General features: G+C 47.5%; 2 protein-coding genes across 6 annotated transcripts in view; one reads left to right on the top strand and one right to left on the bottom strand.

Annotated features, from left to right (window-relative positions):
- Positions 1–13,112, bottom strand: part of lrpap1 (low density lipoprotein receptor-related protein associated protein 1) — a 139,365-nt gene that overhangs the window by 61,665 nt on the left and 64,588 nt on the right. The window lies entirely within an intron of this gene.
- The window catches only part of rgs12b (regulator of G protein signaling 12b), a 41,843-nt gene continuing 29,754 nt past the window's right edge, over positions 1,024–13,112 (top strand). For 2 of the 5 annotated variants that reach the window (XR_012928276.1, XM_076037272.1), the window contains exons 1-5: positions 1,029–1,154; positions 2,541–3,863; positions 4,018–4,257; positions 4,998–6,080; positions 10,211–10,330. Coding sequence is in view for 4 of the 5 variants with exons in the window: in XM_076037272.1 (XP_075893387.1) it covers positions 2,745–3,863; positions 4,018–4,257; positions 4,998–6,080; positions 10,211–10,330 (2,562 nt within the window). In the remaining variant the exon portion in view is untranslated. Of the gene's footprint in view, positions 1,155–1,662; positions 2,000–2,540; positions 3,864–4,017; positions 4,258–4,997; positions 6,081–10,210; positions 10,331–13,112 lie in introns of those variants that run through there. The other 3 variants (XM_076037293.1, XM_076037301.1, XM_076037280.1) reach the window with 3 other exon arrangements.

The raw sequence follows: 13,112 nt of genomic DNA, 5'->3' as shown, positions 1-13,112 counted from the left end.
TTTGGAGGCATATGTTGCTCTTGTTTCGCGGCACCTATTAAGCATCGGCCCTTCATGATTAAAAGGTATTAACAAGATTAGCAGACAGCAGCCATATGGTTCTGGGGCAACTGTACAAAAAAATCACAACGGTACGAGATTCAAGCTACTGTTGTCTTCATACAGTAATGGTAAAATCCCTCCTCCACATAATCTACAGCATGATGGCACTGCACTGTCCCCTTGACTCAAGCAGTTCTTACTGACCTTGCTTCTGATTAAACTAATATAATATCTGAAACAAAAATAACATACAGGTTCTTGCTCACGCCAAGCTGTGTTTGGCTTTTTTTTTTTGGTTAGATTTTTAATTTTTAGTATTTCAATACTACAACTACTAATGCTACACTGACAAAATGAAGTCTCACCATAGTAGAAAAATCTGCACCATGTTTTACAATCAGGGCAATAATGATCAGGATCACCATGGTCACTCGTAGCCATATAACATTTGTTACTTTGAGTGAATAGCAGTGCTCAAATTCTATTTACAATTTATAGAGCTGGGAAGATTAACACAGTCTTTAAATCTACATTTTGACACATCTATGGTTATAAATGTAATGTTTGCCAGGTTCATGTGGAGGAAACTATGACCTAAATGGCTGTCAGCAGCTTTAGCAGACAGGGTGGGGAACTGGGGAAGGTGTAGCGCATTTGAAAACTTTGTTCATGTTAATTCAAGATGTGCTTACTACTATTACTACTACTAAGTTGAAACTGTATAAATAGTTTAAGAGCAGAGGCAAACAATTCTCTGTAGTGAAAATTAATCAGTCTCGAAATCCATAGTTTACTCAACAAAATGCTTGAATTTAGATGTTTGCTGATGTGCAGCCGACGTTCCCTACAGCGCAAACAGTTTGCGTCAGTTCAACTTAAAACAAAACACACACACCCAAAAGCGAATGCATCCATTTCCTCTGACTTGTCAGAAATCCCCCTCTGCTTCCCACCTCCCCTCCGAGCACAGCACACCTCCCTCCTCTCCTCTTAAGGCTACTTCACCAGATGGTGCAGCCTTCTCTATTGTTTACCCATCGCCCCTGAGTTTACCTAACCGAGCCTGGATACTCAGCTATGGGAGCCGCCCGAGCAGCATCACCGCCACACAAGTAGGTGCCACCTTTCCCCCACTCGTTTCTCCAGCCGCCGGCTGGACCAAATATTTTCTTTTTGTAGGGGGGGGGGAAGACCTGCATCCAAGTTTAGCAATCTCTGCCTTACAACTCAGCCGTGTTGCGGCCAGCTGTTGTACGTTCGTGGTATGTGTGTGACGGTACAACACGAGCTGATAGGCGGCACCGCCTTGACAAATACTTTCTAACAACAGGCAGCTCGACACCTTTTAGCTTTGCGCGCTTTTGCCAGCTATGGAATAAGACACCGATTCTAACTTTTATCCGCGATTTCTCAAGCTAACTTTAATTTTTTTTCTCTCTCTCGTTAATTTGTCCGCATCGCTGTTCACCGTCGTGACGGACAAGTCGCAAAGCCAATGACGGCGCACAAAGAGTCTGTGTACGCTGCCGTTGCCATAGACGCGCAGCGACATTCCAATAGAAGTGGAAATCCGTGGGCGGGACTTTGGGCGTCAGCACGGTTGGGTGCACTTTTCAAAAGCGAGTAACGGGAGAGAAAAGTTTTTTTTTTGGGGAGGGTGAACCCTTATTAATTCACAGTTTCAAAGAATAAAGCATGCGAGTGAATATAGAAAAATACTGGCATGTGGTCTTGACGTCTTATCACGTCGCGGCCACTATAACCACGGCTAACGTGACGCATCTTATGAAGCCAATTAAGCTAACGGTAACACGTCGGCTAACCCAATATGCGCTAACTTAAAATTTCTCAACGCTTACCCCCTCTACTTTGAATTTACGCGTGGGCACGTTTTCAATTTAAAACAATACTCTTATTGTTTTGAAATTGAACGTTAAACAAATCCAACTGCTAAAAAGTAAAGTTAAAGCAAACTTTTTTTTTTTTCTGAAGGCACGGTCAGTCACTTACCTGCATGCCTAGTGTCAGGTGTGTAACGGGACCGCTCTACCTTTAGATATGCGCTGCTGATAGGACAACTTTCCTGCGCATGTGCTGAAGTGTGTCCCGTCCTTTTAGCTCTTTATTCTCGATAATGTAGTCTTCTGTTTACAGTAATGCAAATTTAAATTGTTTGCTTATCTAACAGGTCTAAATGTTTTTATATTTTATATATTTATTTTTTATTTTTACGCCTGGCAGACATAATGTGTGTATATGTGTATATTTATAAATGTGATGATTTTGAAGATCTATAATTATACATGTTATTTTCCCACCTTACCATCAATGATTGAGAAATTCTTTAGATTTTCAGAACTTTAGCTCTTTGTTTACTTCCCATCTGGTTCCGTCCCCATATTGTTATGTATTGTTTTAGTTTTTGGCTCATGGTGTCGGCTTGAATTTGAGGTGTCAAATGACTTCTGTCTCACTGGACATATCCTGTCACGTTGCAGGTAACTGAATTAGGAGAGAGGGCGCTGTCAGGATGGGAATGCCGCAGCAGTATGGTTTCTCTTGAGCGGAAACTTTTCACCCCTCTGCTTCTTTCACAACTCCTGTCCAATATTCCGTCGCAGCTTGAGTTTTGGCCAACGAACAGACGGTGTGTTTGCGCCGCCCAAGACCAATGATGACTCACTAATACAAAATCGTAATCAATGGACAAGAAGAAGTTACCCGGCACAATGTTGAGGCCGGTTGACGCGCCATCCAGAAGACGACACTGCGGTGGGAGTGGCCTTAACGTGCCTTCTCCTCAACCTCCTCCTCCACCAGCCGTCTTCTCCTACCAGCAGGGCCGCATCCGGGCGGTAGAGGTGGCGAGGGGCCGGACAGGTTACGGCTTTACCCTGACGGGCCAGAGTCCGTGTGTCCTCAGCTGCATCCTGAAAGGGAGCCCCGCCGACTACGTGGGCCTGCGCTCGGGGGACTGCATCCTGTCCATCAATGACATCAACGTGTCCAAGGCGTCCCACGAGGACGTGGTCAAACTGATTGGACGCTGCTCCGGCGTCTTGAAGCTGGTCATCAGCGAGGGCGAGCGTCCAAGGCGCCACCACCACCACCACCCACGTGCCTCCGGAGGGCGACACCACAGCAGCAGCAATGCCAAAGCGGCGTCCTACCTGGACTCTTGCTCCAGCGACGACGAGCTGGACGCCTTCTACAACAACGGCGTGAACAACAACAACAACGGCGGCAGCAGCAAATCGGGTGGTGGTGGCCGCAGCAGCGGTGATGGTGGGTGGTACAAACCGAAGCTGGACACGAAGCGGCTGGGCATTGACAGAGCGGAGAGGGTCGTGGCAGAGCTGCAGTCCGGAGGAATCTTCAACATGATCTTCGAAAACTCCAGCCACTCCTCCAGCAGCTCGGACAAGGAGAGGCCCAGGGCCAGCTCGTCGTCCAGGCCCCGGCAACCGTCCGATCCCGAGTACCCACCGTACCGGAACACCTCCCGCTCCCACAGCAACCCAAACCTGCTCTCCGAGGAGGAGATGGCCCAGGTTCTGAACGACGACTCAGTCTTCATCGAGTCAGACTTCCGCAGCCTCCATCTCCACCACCAAGAGGAGCAGGACTTGGGGGACGGTGGCGACCTGGTCCTGGAGTCCGGTGAAGGCATCCTCACCGTGGGCATGATCGTGGGCTACCTGGGCTCCATCGAGCTGGCCTCTTCGGGGACCAGCTTGGAGAATGACAGCCTGCAAGCCATCAGATGCAGCATGAGACGCCTGCGGGCCGAGCAGAAGATCCACTCCCTTGTTCTCATGAAGGTGCACTTGAATATGGCATTTAAAAAAAAAAAATCACATTCTCCGCATTTTTAGTTTTGAAAAAAAAATCCATTTTAAGATCCTCTCTCTCTAATTAATAGTACAATTATTTCTTTACCTGACAACTGTGACATGTGTTTTATTACCCTGCCAGGTCATGCATGACAGCGTGCGCCTGTGCAGCGACAGAGGGCAGGTTTTGGCCACCTACCCTGCTGAGAAACTGGCCTTCAGCGCCTGCTGTCCCGACGACCGGCGATTCTTCGGACTGGTCACGATGCAGGCGACCGACGACCCCGATGACTGTCACTTCAGCAACGGACGAGACCAGGAGGGCGGCTTGAGGACCTCCTGCCACGTGTTCATCGTAGACCCAGAGCTCTGCCACCACCAGGTTGGAAAATTATCCTCAAAGAGTTCTATTTGTCAGAAACTGCTGCCATGAAACATTTTGTTGGAATTACTCCATAAAGGTAATCCAACTACTGATTACTGAGCACTCCTTAAAAAGTAATCTCATTACTTCTTAAACTACTTTGTTTCATGAGTAACCAATTACTTAATACTAATCACTTAAGTTAATAAAAGATAAAATAACAGTTGCTCAGTGCTTTGGAATGAACTTTATTAAAGTTCAAATTTTGCAATTGCAAATATTGCCTCTGTCCTCTTAACATGAATGAATGTTTGCTCTCTGAACACAAACTGCACAGCACTGGTACCTTTTGCACAGCCCATATTGTTAAAATAATCTGCAACATCGTTGTTTTCGGTTGTTTCTCTAAATTTCAGACATTTTGTGGATAATAAGGCATTTTTGGATAATAAGACTTGTTCCTTGATAATGTAATTATGATATAATTACCACTTGCCACAGTAATCCATTCCATTCCATTACTCCCATTCCATTGGGAATTACTTGCTAATAGATTACTCACCAACATTGTGTATATATACGTATTTATACATATTCGTATATGTGTGTATATATGTGTATATTTGTGTGTGTATATATGTATATATGTGTTTGAAAGAAAATAAAAAATTATGATAAAAAGAATTAATTTATATATATATATATATTTCTTGTAAAGATGTAGCGCCTCTCTCTGATGCTTGCCGTTGCCTCTGCAGGTCCATCTTGGTGTTGCTCGGAGGTTTGGCTTCGAGTGCACGCCGGACCCAGACACGGGCGGCTGCCTGGAGTTCCCACCGAGCTCTCATCCTCTTCTCCAGTTTGTCTCCATCCTCTATCGGGACATGGGGGACAACATCGAGGGGGTGCGTGCCCGGGCCTTCCACGACCCGGACAACGACGCCCAGCAGAACCACAGCACCAGCAGCAACAGCGACAGCGGCATCGGCAACTTCCTGCAGGAGGAGAAGAGCAACCGGGTGCTTCTGGTGGACCTGGGAGGGCCGCCCAACCACAGCCACACCCTGGGGGCGCGCCACTGGGATAGCCCGCCTTCGTCCCAGCAGGCGTGGAGCCCCACCTTGGGTGCCGCCGCCGCCTCCGCCTCCGCCTCCGCCTCCCACCCGCCTCCTCCTCCTCCGCCTCCTCCTCTGCGGAACGGACACTACCGACACGAGCCCTACCTGGCCGACCTCCCTCACCCTCTGCCGCTGGCTCACACCGACGTCAGGCACTCCAGAGGGGTCCACCCACACCACTACTCACACGCTAAGAGGGGAGGGCCAGTAGGGGGCGGGGCTGGAGTAGGGGTGGAGCAGCAGCAGCAGCAGCGGTGGCTCCCAGTCCATGTGCTGAGAGACTGGAGGCAGCAGCAGCAGCAGCACCACCACCACCACCACCACCACAGCCACCTCCACCTCCAGGGCAGCGACCAGGAGTCCTACGCCGAGTCCACTGACGGATGGTCGTCAGCCAACTGCAGCACCCTGCCCCCACCCATGAGTAAGATCCCGGCAGACCGCTACCGGGCGCCGCTGGCCCCGGGGGACCACCTGCCGCCGCCGCCTCCGCCGCCGCCGCCGCCACCTGGAGCCGGGAGCCACCACCACCAACACCACCACCCTCCTCCTCCTCCACCTCCTCCACCCCCGTCGCAGCTCCATGCTCACACCCACCGGCTGGCCGCGCACAAAGACGAGTGGGCCAAGAGGCTGTTTGGCGCCGGGGACCGCGAGCGAGCCGGGGCGGACAGGCGCGAGAGGGACAAGAAGCGAGGGAATTCCAAAGAAGGAGAGAAAAAGGTATGTTGGAGATAAAGTTCTCAACGTATCCAACTAGAGATGTCTGTCGGCTTTAATCCCTATCGTGTTTTTAATCTGCATTCTGAGTGGGTGACTGCTGAGTGATCGCCCGTCCGAGCACAATGCCGCCACTGAGTGCTCAGTTTGTGGGGCTTTTGGGAGAGTTGTGTCAAAATTGACCGTGAGACGAGAAGCTGGGGATCAGGTCGCACCCGCCGTCACTCCCGCCCTGCTGTGGAAATTTACTCTGACGGCGCTGTGTCCAAGGCTACACAGTTTATTGAGGCAATAAATCCGTCGGCGTCCATCTCCGCCGCTCGCACATCCCGCTCTCGCCCCGGCGCTTAACCCGCCAACCGCTCTCGCACGAACGTTCCTTCTCACTCAGACTCCAAAAACTTTTTTTTTTTTTCAAGGCGCTGCTGAAAGTTTCCTCCAGCCTTTGCTCACCTGAGCAAACACCCCTGTTCCAGACAATGGATAATGCCAGCTGACTTGTTGGCTCTGAGTAGGAGTGCGTGATCTGGTATCAAACAATGAATAATTTAACAGCCACGGCTTCACCTGAAAACCACCTGTTTTCCAGCCTGATACACCTGAGATCGAGCAGAGAGCAGGTTCGGACTGGTTTTGTCCAACCAAACTTTTAATTGAAATGAATTATTGCAGGGTCTAAATTCAATAATAACATTTGATTAGTTGCAGTATGATATAAGCCAAACAAACCACTTTAACAGGCATCCAGTGTGCTGCTGTTGTCCAACCCAATGGACGGGAGCAGCTGCTCAGCGGATGAAGGATGCGTTTCAGGCCCGACAACATTCCGCTCTGCTATCTAACCGCCGACTCCGCAGCCCCTGCCCCGCAGTGGCACCGTCGCGTGTTCGAGAGCGGCCCGTGTGTATGCCGCGACATTTCCACACGACGACTCAAAAGCAGGACGTCGCTTCCACCATCAGCGGCCACCATCACTGTGGGTCAGGGTCCCGCGGGACAATGGCAGGAAGTGTTTCAGGGGGGCGCTGGGGAGACGCGGACAGTGACAGGAAGGTGGATTTCAACCCCGACAGCGTAGTCCAAGTGGACGCTCAAGGCTGAGGAAGCTTCAATGAAGAATGTGGAATTGGTCAAAAGTGATTCTTGAGTTGTGCTGAAGTGACGGTGTTTAAACAGCCCTGAACTTTTGCCGTGTGCCACATGGTGGCAGTATTTTACTGTTTAAACTTGGATGTGGCCTTAGAGGGCCAATAATGTTTGGAAAACACTTTAATTAAAAACAGATTCTAATTTTAATACCGGGGCTGAACTGACTGAACTTCCTCTGAACGCTCTGTCAAGATTTTGTATTTTTACCCAACATGACGAGTATTCAAAATTCCACCGAACTGTAGAATCCTGAACACCTGCTACATCAAGACCCGTCACCGACACTCTTGTCTGTCTGCGGAAATTACAGCCCCGCCCACTGCACACCATCACTCCTTCTTACAAATTCCTAAAAAGCCGTAATATCCTCACCTGTGTTGCTGCAAACAGAGATGATGCCCCCTGTCTGTAACAATGAATATTATTATTTTATTTTTTTTATTTGTTTGCTTTCTTTTTGCGCGCGAGGAGACAAATGGATGAGATCAGCCACACAAGATACAAGCAGCTTTCTGTCTTTTCTTCGAAAGAGGCCAGCGAGACAGCCACGCCCAAAACAAACAGACGGCGCTCAGCTGAGACGGACCAATGCTGCGGCGTGGCTTCCTCCGCCACCCAGCCCCTCCTCCCCCCAGGCCCCATACGAGACACAAAAAACACCCCCCAAAAAAACCTTTCACTGACGTCCTGCCTCATCCCCCATGACAAATAAAAACCAATTAGCCCTCCTCGGTACTCCAGAGTCATGTGACAACCCTGGTGTCTACATTTTGTGATCAGATGTTGAAATTGTTACCACACACACATACACACACGCACAGACACGCGCGCACGCTAGCAGACTCAGTATCCAGGCAACGCCGCCGGTCACCTCCTGATGAAATGCCAACAAGTCGTGCTCCTAATCAGCCGCTCAGATTCAACATGTGTCACATCTCTTCCCCTCCGCAGGCCGTCGCCGTTGATTAATCACTCGTTCGCCGGCCAAGAGCCGCTCTGGCGAGGGGCTCGGCCATGTGCGGGGCGTTCGCTGGGGGTCGAAGGAGACGGGAGCAAATATCTGTGTTGTCCTCCAGAAGAGCGGCGGTGGTAAAAAAAAGAAAAAAGAAAAAAAAAGGGCTAATTGTCGAGCCTCGGGTTTACAGCGGCGCTCAGTGGGCCTTACATCACCGTCAAATGGCCTCGGACAATAAATGTTGATGACCCAATGACTCATTTTCTCAGTCGTGCGCATTTAGCCAGCCAGTTTATGGCTCCGTGTTAACGGCTGGTTGGTTTTTAAGGTTTTGTTGTTGTTATTGTTGTTTTTAGTCCGGTGAAGAAGATATTATAAAATTGACAGACCAGCTCACTGCGTTACTCAGAAAAAAGTTGAAATGACAGTGGGTTTTGTATTTAGGCCGCTGTCAGGTGGGCTTCCTTAAAAAAATAGCGGCGCAAGATGTCAGAGGAGGGCCCGTTATTGCCCGGTGTATCTTCTGATATGTATGAGAACCGTTCTAAAAGTAGGAAAAGCAAATTACTTTTATTGCACTGCCAGTATACATTTTATTCATGTATTTATGGGCTGTGTTATGAATCTTTTGCTCAAATTGTCTCAAACATTAGTGCCAGCTTGTCTGGAGACGGCCCTCTCCATCGCGCTGCTCACATTTTGACATCATGAGACCAAGACGTCGCCTGACAGAAAGGCCACATGACAGGTCACTGAGATATTTTGCTGTCGTGGTTTACCCTCCGCTGCTGTTGGCTTTCCGCTCCGCCAGCAGCTCCAAAGGCCCTTTGCACACCTCCGATTAAACCCCCTGCCGTACAGTGATGACGAACTGTATCGCTGCAGCCTGAAAGTTTTCAACATTTTCCGTCGTTTTCACCTGAAAGCCGAGCGCCGTGAGCTCCTGTGGGTGAAATCGCAGGCTGCTACATGCCACCCTTGAATGTGTGGAATTTAACGGTAAAGTGGGAGAGAGAAAGGCACCACTGTAAAGAAAAAAAAAAGAAAAAGAAAATGCAGCAATCTTAGAAGCTCACAGAGATGTTTGCACTGTACATTCATGTCATTCTGTTTGGTGGGACCTGTTGAACTCACCGCAGAAAAACAACCAACCTGCTGTTAATTCATTAATCCCGGCCTATCTATCTATCTATCTATCTATCTATCTATCTATCTATCTATCTATCTATCTATCATCTATCTGTCTATCATCTATCTATCTATCTATCTATCTATCTATACAGCATATACACTGCAGATAAATACTAAAGACATCAAATATATGAGCAAGATATATTTAATTATGCAGCAGAATTTAAATATAAAATCTGTTTGATTTATTTTACACTTTTATTGTTTCATACATAATTCCATGTGTGTTCATACATTGATGCCTGCAGTGAGAAAGTGCAATGTCAATAGTCATGAGAATGGAAGAAAAGACATTAAAGACATAGGGTGTCCAAACTTTTGACTGGGAGTATATATATGTTTCAGATTGCCGATTAATCAATTAATCAAACCACATCTATAATTATTATTATTATTATTGTTATTATTATTATTATTAATTATTATTATTTTTATTATTAATATTGTTATTATTGTAATTATTATTATTATTATTATTTTTATCATCATTGTTTTATTGCATTCTTGAGAGGATCGGTGATCACATTTTTAATTTAGTATTTTACAGTTATTTTTTGTTTTATATACTGTGGCTTTCATTAATTGTGTTATTTAGTTTTATTTTACGTTCAAAATAAAGATTTTCATTCATTCATTCATTCATTCATTCATTCATTCATCTGGACCAATCAAGCAAATAGAACATCCACTCTGTTATAGAATTTAGGCCAAAGTCAATGTCTTAAGTCTGGGAAGAAGAAGTATTGTTCTGTTGTCATCTATCATCTCCCAGATGTTATAGATGTTGCACTCAGTGCACTAAAGTGTGTCTGTGTTTGTGTGTGTGTTGTGTCCTCAGGCTGGACGGTTTCGCGGTCTGACCATGGGCTTCCCTCCTCTTCCTCAGCGCTCCTCGGCCAGGCGCTCCTTCGGACGGTCCAAACGCCTCAGCCTGGCCCGCTCCCTAGATGACCTGGAGGTAGGAGCCTATGCACGCGCACGCACATACACACGACACACAGACTCACTGCAGCGTCGCACATCTTTCTTGCTGTTGTGTTAACGTTGCGTTTGAGCCGCATGTGCCTTTGCCTCTATATATAGCGACTCGTGCACATTGTACATCCTCACATGACACAGCCGGCTCTCCTCACATCACTGTGGCAACATGCAGTGGAGCTGCAGAGCCAGTGCGTGTTTCTTCTCCAAGACAAGAACTGAAGCCACAACACAGCTTGGTCCGGCAGAAATGGAAAAAGTAAACCTTCAAATTGGTCTACGAAGGGATTGGACGTAAACATGTTGTTGGAATCATTCGAATCATCATTCTCCCTTTTCTCTGTTTAAATGACCCGGTATTCAATTGTTTGACAAACAAGAGTTTGGCCAAAAAATATGTCTCTGGAGTTTGACTTTGGAACTTTGTCCAAAGACAACAGTTTTGAAAGACGAGGAGAAGAAGAAGAAGGATGTTTGTGGACTCCTGGCTGTGATGAACATGGAGCACACAGTTTCTGATGCTTCCTGGTCTGCTTGTTTGGACGCAGCCCGGTACCAATTAAGAGTGAGTGGAGAGGGACATCATCTAGGCCTAATGTGGTTGGCAGAACTACACAAATTGGTACTTGGAGAGACTTGAGAGTGCTACAGTGATTCTCAATGCAGTCCATCAGAAAAACGTCTTCCACCGCTGAAGCTGAAGCTTCATACATTTGATTCCATAGTGCAGGTGTTACAACGACGACTTGATTTTGTGGATTTTCAGAATCTAACCAGTGTGTGTTTGTGCGTGAGTGTGTCGATGTCGTCTCTGTGCGGATGTTTTCAAACAGAGTCTCTGCCGTGGCTGATCCTGGGTCAGTTTTGTAGTTTTGTATTTTTGCCTGGAAGATAGAGATCAGCAGAAAGCAAAGTGTTTCCGCTGTTTATTGGCTACTGAGGTACCCAGGGAGCAGATAAGCCAGCCCTAATGCTGTCGCCTCTGCTGTGTGTGTGTGTGTGTGTGTGTGTGTGTGTGTGTGTGTGTGTGTGTGTGTGTGTGTGTGTGTGTGTGTGTGTGCGTGCGTGCGCGTGTGTGTGTGTGTGCGTGCGTACGTGTACGTCATTTTCTTTTAGCTACATTTTTTGCATTTTTGTTTCAGTGTACGGCACAGCAGGGAGAGACAGAGTGAAACAACACTGGTCATTACTCACTGGCATCAAAGTGTTCTTCCCAGCCATTGATACAAAGACTTATTTGTTTTTTGTTTTATCACAGTTTAGTGACTTTCAAGTTTCTTCGGGAACTCACCATTGAAATAGTGCAAAGGAAAATTGAATTTGTTACTCACTGAGTGCTTATCTGCATTTAATTTTCTAATTTTCTGGCATGTCCTTTCTTTAGAGCTCCCAGTTCATACACGTGAAAACAAAAAAAAGGCTCCACGGTGTGCTGAAATGTAGAATAATGTGCATATAATGTGCGTGAGAGTCCCTAGAAGGCTGTGAAAGGCTCCAGCACCACCCAGACCCTGAGTGCTGTGCGATGGATGGATGGATGGATGGATGATGGATGTGCATGGGAGTGGCTCTGCTTAAATAGCACCTCCTCACCCACATGCACACACTTCACATCCCTTCTGCCACATCTCGGTTGCAACTTCGTAGTTTCACCAACACCCAACTGTCGCATGAACACAAAGCAAACTTTCCTCTCAACAAACCGGAGGAGAGATTTTTGCCTTGATCACGTGTCGACTGGAGCCGTTCGCTCAGCAGTTCTCACCATTTTTAACGGGGTCGGGCCTTCTTCTCGCTGCCTTGTCGAGCATCCCATGGAAACGCCTCCCCACCCCCCACCCCCCCATTCCCCTCTCCAGCACCCAGTTCTACCTTTTTTCTTCCGGTCGTTTGAGCCTTTTTGTCTCGCTGCGCTAGTGCTGATGTCCATAAACAGAGGGAGCTTTGTGTTTTGAAGAAGAGGGGAGGAGAGAAATGTGCGTGTGTGTGTGTGTGGGTGGGTGTGTGTGTGTGCGCACTGCACGGGCATTTGTGGCAGGGCACTGGTGGTAAATGGGCTTGGAAGTGTGAGCCTGCACTTCTAATGAGGCCGGATGAGCAACAGGCTGACATCCCTCTCGTTAGCGAGGTCTCCATACAAAAGCACATACAGAAAACGCACTACGGGCGTACACACGCACGTCATCAAGCACACACACACACACACACACACACACACATGCACTAGCCATCTTGTCAGCTGCATCATTTAAACAACTTCAGAAGCTTTCAGTGTGTGTGTGTGTGTGTGTGTGTGTGTGTGTGTGTGTGTGTGTGTGTGTGGGTCCTCCGAGGCGTGCAGCTCATCTCGTGATGTGTTCCATTGTAGATTTTCAACTATTACGCACATTAAGCGCAACGTGAAAGAGGCCGATGGAGGCAGTGTCTAATGACGGCAGTGAAGGGGGAATAAATGATTGATGCGTCTGATGAACTGCTGTATAATTATATCCACATATTCTACTGAAAAAAGAAAAAAAAAAGAAAAAAGAGGCTGCAAAGATAGAGAGAAAAAAACCCCCCTAACATCAGGTTTCTATTTTGGGGACAAGTGTCGGCAACATGAAATTAAAAAAAAGCAGCCCCGCATTGCAGTTAAGTGTGCTTTTCCATTTCAAAGGACACAAATAAGTGGCGGGCCAAGGTTCTTAACAACGTGGTGATTGTGTGGCAATGCAGGGGAGAAAAAAAAAATCCAAAGCGGTTACTCAGAGGCATAGTTA

Source organism: Nelusetta ayraudi, unplaced genomic scaffold (genome assembly GCF_046127955.1).
Source record: "Nelusetta ayraudi isolate G7.1 ecotype Tasmania unplaced genomic scaffold, CSIRO-AGI_Nayr_v1 ptg000004l, whole genome shotgun sequence".
Lineage (NCBI taxonomy): Eukaryota > Metazoa > Chordata > Actinopteri > Tetraodontiformes > Monacanthidae > Nelusetta > Nelusetta ayraudi.
The sequence above is the reverse complement of the archived record's forward strand: the minus strand, read 5'-3'. Positions and strand labels throughout refer to the sequence as shown.